This window comes from Rhinatrema bivittatum, chromosome 3, assembly GCF_901001135.1.
Source record: "Rhinatrema bivittatum chromosome 3, aRhiBiv1.1, whole genome shotgun sequence".
Taxonomy (NCBI): Eukaryota; Metazoa; Chordata; class Amphibia; order Gymnophiona; family Rhinatrematidae; genus Rhinatrema; species Rhinatrema bivittatum.
Genome location: NC_042617.1, coordinates 189330983 through 189345712, shown reverse-complemented (window position 1 = coordinate 189345712; position 14730 = coordinate 189330983). Strand labels below are relative to the sequence as shown.

General features: G+C 39.6%; 1 protein-coding gene across 1 annotated transcript in view; it reads right to left on the bottom strand.

Annotated features, from left to right (window-relative positions):
- The window catches only part of GRM1 (glutamate metabotropic receptor 1), a 915771-nt gene extending 901447 nt beyond the window's left edge, over window positions 1–14324 (bottom strand). The window contains exon 1 of the mRNA XM_029594037.1: window positions 13464–14324. Coding sequence (XP_029449897.1) covers window positions 13464–14205 — 742 coding nt within the window. The 5' untranslated portion in view covers window positions 14206–14324. The remainder of the gene's footprint in view (window positions 1–13463) is intronic.
- Between the last annotated feature and the right edge of the window lie 406 nt (window positions 14325–14730).

The window sequence follows — 14730 nt, the reverse complement described above, 5'->3', positions numbered from 1 at the left end:
CCATATTTGTCTGAGAGGCTATAAACCTTTAGGGGTAGATGTTCAAAGATAACAGTTAAGTAAGCAAACCGGATAAGATTTATCCAGCTGACTTACAAGGGATATTCAGAAGCATGGCTTTGCTGCTGAATATCCCCAAATAAGTCGCTAGTTTGATGAATAAATCTTATCTGGCTATCTTTAGGCCTGCTATATTATGGGTAGCCAGAACCTATTCATCTCCCAGCACCCACCCTCTCACAATCAATAACAAACAAGGCAATCAATAACAAACAAAGGCTTAGGCAATAAGTGGGGATCAAACAGGCCGCAGCTTTATTATACAACAATCAGGTGTCTGAGCCAGGAATTTACATAAGCCTCACTTTGCACCTGCCAGTAAGGTGCACAGATCCAGGCCATCCCAACCTTGAACCATTAGCATTCGAAATACACCCATGACCCCCACCATCATCCAGCAAGGGGTCGTGACTACCAGCTCTTACCACTCTCAAGCAAGGAGCCTCCCGCAGGACAACTGTCCCGCCATAATTCCGACCTGACACCTGTCGGGTCATTTCACTGTTAAGCACCACATTGCATCTCTATCAGCTTGGGCAACGCGCCACAGACACAGGATGAACCCATCCTGTGACCACCCTCTTGTAGGGCCTGGCGGTCCCAGGTGGTCGGTGCTGTGGACGGCATGGCTCTCCTTTCTGATACCGGGTGGCTTGGCCTGGGGTGGCCTGATCTCGCTGAGCTCCCACTCCCTAACATCTCCCGCACGCCTCTAGACTCACCGGGAACATTGTAGTTTGCTTCGCACGCCTCACCTGGTGCCACTGTAGCCTCCTCAGACTCCATGTCTTGCTAGGGATGCCTCACTGCCATGTGGGACTTGTTGTGGGTGCCTTGCTGCCATGTGGGAGATAGCACAACAGATCACTGGGCTTCAGGCAGTATTTTTTCTTAATTGTTTATTGCGAAAACTGCCCCTTCCTACTCAATCCGATCAGTAACCCTCTCTTTCAGAGAGGTTACAATCCACTGACCTGATGTGGCTGCCGGCTCCCAACCCTAGGGCCCGCGAAGCTAATCGTGATTTTTTTTTTTTTTTATTTCTGCGTCCGGGGACCAGAATCGCGGTGGCAATTTTTTTTTTTTTAATATAATCACGGCCAGCCTGAATCACGGCGGCAGGGGACCCTAAACGTGTTCAGGGAGAGTAGGCAGGCAAAGAGGAAGCTGCTGAGCTTCCTGGGTAACCAAATCCGCTGGGATCCAGCCAACTGGCTCCCTGATACCAAGGGAACCAATGGGTTCCCAGCCTGACCCCCTGAGGATTGGATTTGTCCTCGGGGACGGCGGCCAATGGGCGAGCACACCGGCGCAGGCAAGCACACGTGGCAGCCCACCCACCCTCCCCCCGGGTGCCAGCGCGGATTGAGCCTGGCACCCACATTACGCCCGGGTACCCCTATACCTTATCGGGGTGCCCTTCTCTTGAGCAGGTAAAGCTTATCCAATTTTCTTAACCAGATAAAAGGGTCATTTATCAACTCGCATTAAGGCGATACCGCATGCGAAAAATGCCTTAACACATGCGAAAAGCACCATAACACATGGTGTGAAGCATGTTTTTAAAAGGGGAGGGTTTGGGGAGGAGTCAGGGGCAGGAATTTTGTAAAAGTGGGCTGGCTTTGCGAAGCCATAATGCATGATATTGCACAGTTTTAACGCTGAAAATAATTACACCTTTTTCAATAGCGTTAAACTGTGCAATATTTATTTATTTATTTATTTAAAAACTTTGCTATACTGTCGCTAAGTTATATACCATTGCAACAGTTTACAAATAGGCACATAGACTAAGGTATGTAATGTAGGTTATCGTACATTCTAACAGGTGCCAATAAAGTTCGGTTACAATTTCATAAATAAAATCAATATTTGAGCACGGTTGGTCTAGTCCAGGTATATTATTGAGTTACTATCTCTTTGAGATATTACTTCTTAAATGTAGGATTGAATAAAATCATTCTCATCTGCGTTTCCATGTCCTTACATTCTCTACCCTCCAGACTCTTTAGTGAAGGCTTTTTTAAAGAGCCATGTTTTTAAATTTTTCTTAAACGTTTTGAGATTATTCTGTAATCTGAGTTCAGGGGGCATCATTGCCCATAATGCAATCAACCTAGTTTGATGTTACCCAGATAGAGAGTCCATTAAGCTAGGTTGAGAGAACATTGTACAAATCTCATCATTGTGTGAGTTTCCTCACTCCGAAAGACATCAAATCTTCACAAGAGTGCACTGTTCTATTCGTATGCCTCACTTATTGTAAAAGTGGTCCCTAACTCCTACTTTACTACCTAAACCTCAACTCAAGTTACTAGATGGATCTCCTACAGTTGCATAAATATCTAAATACTACAAGGACTTTGTAGATAGTCTCTCTCTCATGTAGGAATTAGTACAAAAATTTAATGTGGTAATACCTATGCTAAGATAACACACATTGCAATAAATAGGCTATTACCATAAAATATGCCCCTTTTCCTATTGCATGTGATATTTACTGCATTTTGATAAATCTAGGCTTAAGTTTGAATATTGCTACCTGTCCAGCTGGATAAGTAACTCTTCCTCAGAAAGCCCATATTCTGCCCACAATTTATCCGGCTAAGTGGCAGCTGCTGAACAGGACTGGATATTCAGCTGCCATCACTTAGCCAGATAAATCCATACTTATTCTACTAATTAGTGCTGAACATCGGACTCATCATGTTAACACTAACAAGAGATCCCTTATTTAGAATGAGATTCCATATCACCATGTTTAAAACAATATAGTTACATCTAGTACTGTATGTGGTTAACCAGATTCCGCCTATAGTAAATTTTAGAGATGTGAATCGTGTCCTCGATCGTCTTAACGATCGATTTCGGCTGGGAGGGGGAGGGAATCGTATTGTTGCCGTTTGGGGGGGGGTAAAATATCGTGATAAATCGTTTAAAATCGTTAAAACCCGCTAAAATCGTTAAAACCCGCTAAAACCCACCCCCGACCCTTTAAATTAAAATCCCTCACCCTCCCGAACCCCCCCCCCCAAATAACTTAAATTACCTGGTGGTCCAGCGGCGGTCCGGAACGGCAGCGGTCCGGAACGGGCTCCTGCTATTGAATCTTGTTGTCTTCAGCCGGCGCCATTTTCCAAAATGGCGCCGAAAAATGGCGGCGGCCATAGACCAACAGGATTCGACGGCAGGAGGTCCTTCCGGACCCCCGCTGGACTTTTGGCAAGTCTTGTGGGGGTCAGGAGGCCCCCCCCCAAGCTGGCCAAAAGTTCCTGGAGGTCCAGCGGGGGTCAGGGAGCGATTTCCCGCCGCAAATCGTTTTCCGTACGGAAAATGGCGCCGGCAGGAGATCGACTGCAGGAGGTCGTTCAGCGAGGGTTCCGGCGCCTCGCTGAACGACCTCCTGCAGTCGATCTCCTGCCGGCGCCATTTTCCGTACGGAAAACGATTCGCGGCGGGAAATCGATCCCTGACCCCCGCTGGACCTCCAGGAACTTTTGGCCAGCTTGGGGGGGGCCTCCTGACCCCCACAAGACTTGCCAAAAGTCCAGCAGGGGTCCGGAAGGACCTCCTGCCGTCGAATCCTGTTGGTCTATGGCCGCCGCCATTTTTCAGCGCCATTTTGGAAAATGGCGCCGGCTGAAGACAACAAGATTCAATAGCAGGAGCCCGTTCCGGACCGCTGCCGTTCCGGACCGCCGCTGGACCACCAGGTAATTTAAGTTATTTGGGGGGGGGGGGGGGTCGGGGGGGGGGGGGATTTAATTTAAAGGGTCGGGGGTGGGTTTTAGCGGGTTTTAGTGTGCCGGCTCACGATTCTAACGATTTATAACGATAAATCGTTAGAATCTCTATTGTATTGTGTTTCATAACGGTTTAAGACGATATTAAAATTATCGGACGATAATTTTAATCGTCGTAAAACGATTCACATCCCTAGTAAATTTCATATTTTAATCTTGGAGACAAGTATGCAGTTTAGATAACCAGTCAAACAAAGCCTTAATTGGCAAATGAAAATGCGTTCATCCATCCAACAAACTTCATAAGCTTAACTTATACAGAAAAGTCCTTCTGTAGTGCAAACATTTTCAGTACTATTACATTTGATTTTGACTTGCATATGCTTCAAATACTGAATATTATTTAAGGAACAGAGTCAGAATATAAGTAAGAGTACTCTATATACAGAGCTCTCACAGACATTTTAAAACAAACGCTCTCTCTGCTCTTGTATTCCTTTCTGTACATATAATAATAAAAAAAAAACCACTGATATAAATTTATTATATCTTTTTTTGTTTATTTATCTACCAATAATATATATGAACTTAAGCATTGCATCACATGATTACACACCTATATTATTGTACTATTGCATTGACACCATTATTGCAGAAAAATGGTGATTTCAGTAAAAAACAAAAATAGCTGTGAATTTTCCCTTTCTATATTGTTTTGGGTTTTTATTTTGCTTTTTTGGTTTTGGGGGGTTTTTTGTTTTTTTTCTTTGCTTTTTTTTTTACTGATATCAACAATGTTTTTCTGCAATAATGCAATAGTGCAATAATATAGGTGCATAATCACAAGAACATAAGAACATAAGAAATTGCCATGCTGGGTCAGACCAAAGGTCCATCAAACCCAGCATCCTGTTTCCAACAGAGGCCAAACCAGGCCACAAGAACCTGGCAATTTTCCAAACAACAAGAAGATCCCATGCTACTGATGCAATTAATAGCAGTGGCTATTCCCTAAGTAAACTTGATTAATAGCAGTTAATGGACTTCTCCAAGAACTTATCTAAACCTTTTTTGAACCCAGCTACACTAACTGCACTAACCACATCCTCTGGCAGCAAATTTCAGAGCTTAATTGTGCGTTGAGTGAAAAAGAATTTTCTTCGATTAGTCTTAAATGTGCTACTTGCTAACTTGATGGAATGCCCCCTAGTCCTTATTTATCCAAAAATGTAAATAACCGATTCACATCTACTCATTCAAGACCTCTCATGATCTTAAAGACCTCTATCATATCCCTCCTCAGCCGTCTCTTCTCCAAGCTGAACAGCCCTTCAGCCTTTCCTCATAGGGGAGCTGTTCCATCCCCTAATATGAGTGCAGTGCTTAGGTTAATATATTTTATTGGCAGATAAAAAAGAAAAAGAAAAAAAATAAATTTATGTTAGTGTGGGTTTTTTTTGAGTATTATTGGATAATTACACTGGAGAATTGATTGTTTACTGGTGATTTATCAATCTTACTGTACATATTACAACTAACTCTGACAAATTAAACAGAAGCAATATGAATAGACAGTGAAATCTTATATACACAAGATCAGATATAACAATGTTTGCACAGAAGACTGTACCTATTACAGTCCTTGGAGTGATTTACTTTATACAAATGTATATTACTTCAGAGTCCTGAACTACATAAGCTAGGAATCCTTTCCCATGAAAATCCATCAAAAGGAATAAGAATGTTAATAAAAGGTATTATAACTATTCATGCATTTTTATCTAAAGTACAGAAATATTACTGTCAATGCAAAACAATAATATAATAGGAAATTAGTGAGAGAAATCAATTTAGATAGAGCACCAGTAGGATTATGGTGTATTAACAAGATTTTACTATTATAAGGCTTATTCGCTAAGGCAGGATTATTCACCAATACTAGTCCTCAAGAGTCACAAACAGGTCTGGTTTTCATGACATCCATAATAAATTTGCATAATACAGATTTTCATACAATAGATTTGCATGTACTGCCTCCATCTCATGCATATTCATTGTGGATATCCTGAAAATCAGACCTGTTGTGGCTCTTGAGGACCAAAGTTGGCCACCCCAGCGCTAAGAGATCCATATTCAGTAGCATGGGGAGAAGGAATTTATCTAGGTAACTTTATCGAAGTAACTTTAGGTGAGAAATTCAGAGGGGCTTACCTGGGTAAGTCTGATGCTGAATTATACTTTCCTAAAGTTACTCAGGTAAAGATTCCTGAGTAACTTTAAGTCAGTGTTTTCTCTGATCTCAATGTCAGTGCTACCTGGCTAAACTGAAACCTTTCCCCTGGAACACCCTACCCCCTACCCCCTGCCCCCCTCCCCTCCCTCTTTGTACTAGAGTAACATTTCACCAGTGAAAGGGGGTTTACAGTTACAGGTTTTCATCCAGGTATCTGGACAAACCCTTTTGAATGTGCACCTCTAAGCCTTTTTTCCATTCTATGTCTATGGAAAAAAGACTTTGATATTGTGAATGAAGCTCTAAACATAAAATAAGACATCCTCCTTTTCCTCCAGAAAGGAAATTTCAAAATTAAGATTCATGCAAATAATACCCAAAATGCTTTCAAGAGAAACTAAATTGTGAGATTTGAAAGAAATGTCCAGTACACTGTACAGAAGGATAGTCAACCAAGTCATAAAGCATCCAATGTAAGACATTTGTGCATACAAATATATAACTTTTGAAATTTGTACAGAGCTTCAATATGTTTGTAATTATTATAGGCAGAGCATGGCTACTGGATGTGGTCATAAATAATGCCCTGCCCTCCCCTCCACAAACAAAAATCAGTCGCCTTGAAAATTAGGAGGTCAATATTCAAAGCACATTTAGTGCTATTTAGCTGGATAAGCAGGACTTATGCGGCTAAGTAGCAGCCGCTGAATATGCACAAACGCTACAAATGCTACAGCTAGGATTCTAACAAAATAAAAAAAAAAGGGACCACATCACTCCAATTTTAATGAATCTCCACTGGCTCCCTATAAAATATAGAATTTTCTACAAAACTTGTTCAATCATCCACAAATCCATCTACAAAACCTCCCCTCTTGACCTCAGGATCCCTTTACAGTTGTATTCATCTTCCCGTCCGTTGAGAGCTGCCCAAAAAGGCTCTCTAAAAACACCTCCAATTAAATCATTTTCAAATAAAAGAGCCTTCTCCACAGTCGGCCCGAATCATTGGAACTCTCTCCCTTCAGACCTTAGACTTGAACAATGCCCAATTACTTTCAAAAAAAGACTCAAGACTTGGCTCTTCACCCTAGCCTACGCCTAATTCGGACTTAATCCTTCCTACCCACCCTGATTCAAATTATTATGTTTTCACTGCCAAACAACCTTAGATTTAATCACATATTACTCTAGTAACTTTTAATCGACTGTTACATGTTTGACTACCAATCTTATATTGATTTTGTTATTTAAGGGTTCAATATCATAATGAGTTTAAATGAGTAACATCCCAGTTCTTCATTTCCTTGTTCTCTGTAAGACTCACTTTCAGTCATTTCAATAGTTGTCTGTAAACCAAAGTGCTTAGTGATTTTGTCTCTAGAACTTCGGTATATAAAAAATGTTAAATAAATAAATAAATAAGACATACAAGGCCCTTATACAGCTAAAATGTACACCCAAAGAAAGTGGGCGTGCTTTGGGCATATCAGGGACAGAGCAAGTCAGATGTATAACTTATACACCTAACTACTGAAATTCGAAGTTATGGATATAAGTGTACATCTAAGTTTAAACACCCTATACAGCAGCTCTAAGCTTAGACTTATCTGGCAAAGTGCGCACATTTATATGTATATTCAGCAGCTTCACTGGGCCACTGACTATATATCACAACTTAGATAAGTTATATCTGGCTACCTTCAAAATGTGTTATGGCGTTAACATCATAACGCATGCGATAATAGTACTATCGCATGGCGCAAATGCAAATTTTTGGAAGAGGCAGGATTAATGAAAATGAGGAGCAATATCGCACTGTGTGATAGCATAACACAGTTTTAACTATAACTTTTTTCCTGGGGTTAAGCCTGAAATGACCATAATGCAATTTGTGAGAGTGAGAGAGAGAGAGAGAGAGAGAGAGAGAGAGTGAGAGAGAGAGAGAGACTATTTATAAGCCCTCATAGTATTCAACTACTTATATCTGTATCGGAGGGTCAGCTAATAGCTTGAGGTGAGGTGTTGGTGATGGTTTAGGGTTTAGCGGCCAATTTTACATGCAGAGTGAGACATACGAACAGCACAGTACACCTCGGTGAAGATTTGAAGTCATTTGGAGTGAGGATAGACTCACAAAGATGTGATTTCTACTATGTTGATGGTACCCTGTTATAGAGTCCATCAAGCTATGGTGAGAGAACATTGTAGAAATATTTATTTATTTATTTTATTTAATGGCTTTTATATACCGACGAACGTTGGGAACATCTCATCGGTTCACAGAGAACAAAAATTCAGCAACAGGCTTTACAATTATTGCATGATTATATGAGGAACAGTTAAACCATTAGTATTTACATATAACAAGTTAGTTTTTACAAGTAACAAATAACTAAGGAGGTTACGTAATTAAGGTTAGCTGAACTTGGAGGAGCAGAAAATTCTGAGAATTGGGAGGGATATCTACATTTATAGGAGGTAAAAATACACGAATTTGAGATTATAATGTCCTTATATACACTTATAATGTCCTTATAAACGCTTAGAGGATTGCATGTGGGAAAAGGGATAGTGTTAAGTATAAGTGGAGTAAATGGAAAGAATGGGGAGGTGTGGTAGAGGAGGAAGAAGGTATGGAATTGGAGAGGGAGTGCGGGTGGTTGGGTGTAGGTTAGGTGTATGAGTGCTTGAAGAACCAGGTCTTGAGGTTTTGCCTGAATATTTTTGGGTAGGCTTCTTGGCGGAGGGAGGTAGGTAGTTTATTCCAGAGGAAAGGACCTGCTAGGGAGAGGGCCCTTTCGTTTGTGGTGCGGAGCTTATTAAGCTTGGGTGAGGGGGTATGTAGTGTGGCCAGGTATTGTTTTCTAGTGGGTCTATTATTGTTGTGAAAGGAGAAATGTTCTTTGTACCAATGCATGTTCTGGTTGTGAAGAGATTTGTGTATAAGAGTGAGGGCTTTGAAGGTAATTCTGGATGCTACGGGTAACCAATGCAGGTGTTTGAGTACCGGGGTTATGTGATCATTTTTGTGGGTGTTGGTGAGTATCTGGGCAGCTGCATTTTGGAGGAGTTGCAATGGCTGTATGGTGCTTTTAGTCAAGCCTAGGAGCAAGGAGTTGCAGTAATCTATTTTCGATAATACGAGGGCTTGTAGTATGGTACGGAAGTCGCTGAGATGTAATAGGGGTTTGAGTCTTTTTAGGGGGTGCAATTTGAAGAAGCAGTCTTTGAGGGTGTTATTGATGAATTTTTTGCAGTTGAGGTGACTGTCAAGGGATACGCCGAGGCTTCGTACATGAGTAGGGAAGGTAATGTTGGTGGAGGGATCATTGTTATGTGTGAGTGGTGGGGTCATAAGAAGAGTGGGGGAGATGTTGGGCGGTGATATGAGGATGAGTTCCGTTTTAGCAGCGTTTAGGGCGAGAAAGTTGTTGGATAGAAGGCTGCTGATCTCAGAGAGGGCGGATTTCCAGATTTCAATGGCTTTGTGTATTGAGTCTTTAACCGGAATAAGTATCTGCACATCATCAGCATATATGAAGTGCAGAAGGCCAAGTTTAGCAAGGAGATGGCAGAGGGGGAGGAGATATATATTGAAAAGTGTAGAGGAAAGAGATGAGCCTTGTGGTACTCCTTGAGTAAGGGTGTGTGGTTTGGAGGTGGAGTTTCCAATTTGTACGCTAAATTGTCTTTCAGCCAGGTATGAGTGGAACCATTGTAGAGCCGAGCCTGAGATACCAATACAAATATCATCTTTCTGAGATTTTTCTCACTCCAAATGATGTCAAATCTTCACCAAGGTGTACTGTGTAGTTCATAAGTCTCACTCTGCATGTAAAACTGGCCCCTAAATCACCACCACCACCTCACCTCGAGCTATTAGCTTGCCCTCCTATACAGATATAAATAGTTGAATACTATAAGGGCTTTATAAAGAACATAAGAACATGCCATACTGGGTCAGACCAAGGGTCCATCATGCTCAGCATCCTGTTTCTAACAGTGGCCAATCCAGGCCATAAGAACCTGGCAAGTACCCCAAAACTAAGGGCTGGATTTTCTAATTTCGTGGTGCTCCCTGAATTTGGCAGTAGCAGAGGGCGGGCCTGCAAAAGCCAGCAGCAATTGCACCACCATGACTGCCACTTCCATCCTGACACTGCCCCAACTCCTCCTCTTCCGGTGCTGACTCCACCCCTTTTTGGCTATCACATGCGAAAAGTCCCTTTTCACGTGCGATACGGTAGGAAAATGACCCCCTAATTCAATCTTAAATAGATATTCTCTCTCTCTCTCAATATAAGTATTGTGGGGTGCAAAAATTTTACAGTGAAGTAATAGTAAAAATTACCCTGCACACACCCCTTTCTCTTACCATGGGCAATATTATAGCATTTTGATGAATCTAGGAGTAAGCTACTTAAACGGCCAGCTTTGAATATTAGTATTTCTGAAGGCAATCCTTCAGTTTTTGTGAGTCTAACTCTGGATATAACACAGTATCAAAATCTTCCCTTATCAAATAGAGCCAGGCAAGCATCTGATATGTCAATATCATTCTTTTAGAGCAGTGGCATCCATGTCTTGAAAACTGTAATACTGTATCAGCAAAAATGACTCCAAGAATTGCAGTAATTACAGGAGATTATTTATTCTTAGCCTATCTAGCCTAAGACATTAATTTAACTTATTTATAACCTACTTGAATTACATTAGGCATCTCAGTGGGTACAGCATATAATAAACAATAACAATCATAAATAATACAATAAAAATTGCATAAATCATAAATATACAGAAATCAAGATAATATAAAGCAATAGACTACATGAATCTCATACATCCAGGACAAGGCCTAAATCGAAGATTAAATTGCTAAGATAAAAAAAAAAAGATTTTACTTTTTTGTGAAACCCTAAATAATCTTGTGTTTCTCTAATCTCTTGTGGGAGATTGTTCCACAGAGATAAATCAATGCATCAAAAGGCAAGCTGATGAGTGCACTTTAAATCGGCATTGCATAAAGAGTGAGTTGGATAAAAGTGGAGCAAAGAGCTCTTTCTGGACAACAGGCACAGAAACGAGCATGAAGATAACCTTCCCATTCTTGATGAATAGACTTAAAAACTAAACATAGTATTTTAAAATGAATGCAAAACGTGATAGGAAGCCAGTGAAGTTATTTCAATATAGGAGACATACAGTATGTTATATCAGAAACCACCTGAGCTGCTGCATATTGAACCAATTATAAACAGTATATATACTGTAGTTGTCAGGAATTCATATCATTAGGCTATTACAATAGTTTACATATAAATTCCAGGACCTGAAGAAGAGTAATAAGCTGAGTCTTATATAAGGAAGGCTTAGCTTGCATAATCAAATGTAAATACATACAGGTAAATTTTCAAAGGAGTCATACGCGTAAATGTAACATAAGATTGTAGCAATTTTTAAAAGCCATTAATGCATGTAAAGTGCATTTACATGGGTAAATCCTATGAGCAATTCAATGGCATATATTGTAGCAATTTTCAAAAGCCCAGATACATGGGTATTGTGTATTTACACATATAAAACCCTGTTTTACATGTGCAAATGTTTTTGAAAATCAGGCCCATAATGCAGGTCTTTCAGATATCTTAGATCTGATGGCCATAGATGGTCTGCAGTGTAGGACTACTCCAAGATCTTTGACTGGAATTCTAATATTTTCTCCCACTATTAAAAGGTTAAAATTTGTGATTTACTGTATAATTGTATATGAAGCTTTTTTTTTTTTTTTTTTAAAGCAAACTATTGACTTTCTTTTCAGCTGTGACAGGACCTGTTTTAAATTATTTATAAATTTTACCAAATAACTTGGTAGGTCATTAATGTGTGCTTTGAATACTTTCTAAACTACAGTGTTTTCACTGTCAAAGACGTGGGTTACTCCAACTCATTTTTGTACTTATGACTCCCACTTAAAATGAATGTTAAATATTGAGATCATCATATTACATTTTTTACTTCTATAAGCATTAGATAAGCTGAAAAACTTTGGAATGTACACAGGTTTAGGCTTGGCCATAAAGCAATTCAATATATACATACATGTTTTTTTTTTTAGATACCCTAAACCCTGACTTCATGTGATGCAATCAAGAATGAATCTAGTAATCTACTGTTTGCTTACAACTCAAACTTTAGTGGCATGACCTTCAAGACAATATATAGCATCAAGGTAAGGCAATTATATTGCTATGTGCTCTTTCTGAAGAGGATAATACAAGTAATTCTAGCTACTATATGACATTGGAGATTATTTATTATAAACACTGTGCCATCTGTTATGTACTGTAAGTTTCACACTTAAGATGCTTTTCATTTCCAATTAGCTAATAAAACTGGTGTGTGATGTGTGGTAGGTTTAGGAGTGGTTATTGCTTGCATAGTTTAGCCAAATGACTATAAATTATTTGGTCAAGCTGCTATTTTAAACAAAAGAAGTCCAAGTTATGGTGGACTATTTTCAAAAGATTTGAAATGAATAGGCTTCATCGGAAATGTTTTACATGCCACTTGCTCTGTACATTTCATGGCTCCGTTTTCACAGTACTCATTATTAAACTGGCAACCATGTATTTGAGAAACTAAGGATTAAATTAGCACATTCTGTTTTCAGGCTTATTTCCTAATGTTATATTATACTACTTTGAGACTTCGATTTCTGACTATCATTGCCTTTTAATTAGAAATGCTTCACCCAACTAATGAGATGTATGATAAGGATTTATCTTTGTATGTGGCATAAGAGGTTTGGGGAAGGCTCTAAACATTATAGGCAAGTGCATTTCCATTATATTATTTATAATAAAAACAAATTCTGTAATTACAGGAAAATAAGAGGTACCCTCAACTATAGGTTGTGGAAAACACACCAACTACTTTATTTACTCTAAGCTCCCATATTCAGAAAGAGATTACAAAAATATAAATAGATTATGAATATAAAAGAAATTGCATGAATTTTACAACACCATCTACAGCAATAACATGAACAAGCAGTAATAAATACGTATGTGCTGGCATTCTTGGAAGAAATACTTTTCAGGTTAGAACCTGATTCATGCAATATTGCCTTTTTTAAAATCCCATTTGCTAACCACCTACTTTTTAAGAGCCTGTTGTCAATGGACTGCCATAACTACAATGTTAATAATCATTTTGCCCTTTCTAGTTGCTATTACTTATTTGCAGCTGTACTATGGCAATGATTTCAGCAGAGTCTATCAACAATGAAGCCTCCTCAACAAGAATAGCATGTGTTGCACTGAGCACCAACATGAAGTAACTAAGATAACTAAAGACAAAAGGAAAGACATGCCTACTTTGTTCCGTATAAACCTGTTAAAATAATATATTCCATTGATACTTACCTTCAGTATGGACTGCTGATACATATGTCCAGTTATAACGTTTAACTATATCTAACATGGCTCTGGCCTGAAGAATGTCAGATGGGACAACCCTTAAGAAGTATTTATATAAGGTTTTGTCACTCAGGTCAATACTCGTTGCAGAGTAAGCAATCTGAGGTATATCAAAGAGCTGCAGCAGATTCTGGACTTGGATAGCCACAGAGCTAGAGCCTGGTCCAATGACACCGGCAATGGGCTTCTTTATTCTGGCATGGGTAGGTATGTTATCCAAACACCGGTTGGTAGCATCTTTATCATCTCTCATTGAAATGAGGGAATCTCTTATAAACTCAATGCTCTGTTCCAAAGCTACAGATGAGTGCCAGCAGGAGTCTCTGATTTCAGTGCCCAAGGTGATGTTAGGTAGCAGGGTCTGATCTGCATTGATTTTATCCAAAGTGTGAAACATGGCTTCCACTCTCTGGATGCCGTACTGCTCCCTCACTTCTCCACATTTTCTCTCAGGGACTTTTTCAGCTGGTGGTTGATGATGGACAGAGAAGAGGGCCCCTATGATAATGTCTCCATCCATTCGGGCTACTGATCTGGGAGATGAAGCCATTGACAACATGCCAGTTCCATGCAAGACATCAGTCTCAATAAAGATGATTGGGAAAAAAAACATTGCTATCCATAGCATTTTGTAATAGCATGCCTTCCAGTCCCAATAGATGAGTGCTGAAGAGTACTGCCTGCACATTGCAAGAGTGCCTACAAGAGACAAGAAAGCCTTCAGTCACTTCTTATGCAGATCCAGCTTTCCCACTTTGGCAGTCTTAGAGTGCAGTCATGAAGAAGAAATTATCACTCTTGTGAAATGATAGTCTATTGACAGAAAAAAGAAATGAAATGTAATTATTAGAGAAAACTATGTCAGAGCTCTGATCATTTTCATGCTAATTCATTTCTAAGCCCTCTATTCTGTTTTATGACTGTCAACATCAGTTTGCATCACAAAGGAATGTCATATGTAAGCTGAAGGGAAAGATAAAGAGAAACAACACTGTATCATTATCCTCAATTTATGTTAAACATATGTAAAATATGGTTCCCTTCCTTTGGGCAAGGTAAAGTTTACTGCATCATAAATCAGTGCTACTTAATTGGTTAAAAATGAAGGGTTTACAAGTTTATTTTAAGTTTTGTTGATGAATTACATTTTAGAAAGATGCATAATTACACTGGAATAGTTAATTGCATATGAAATAGAAACTACCTGTCTTTA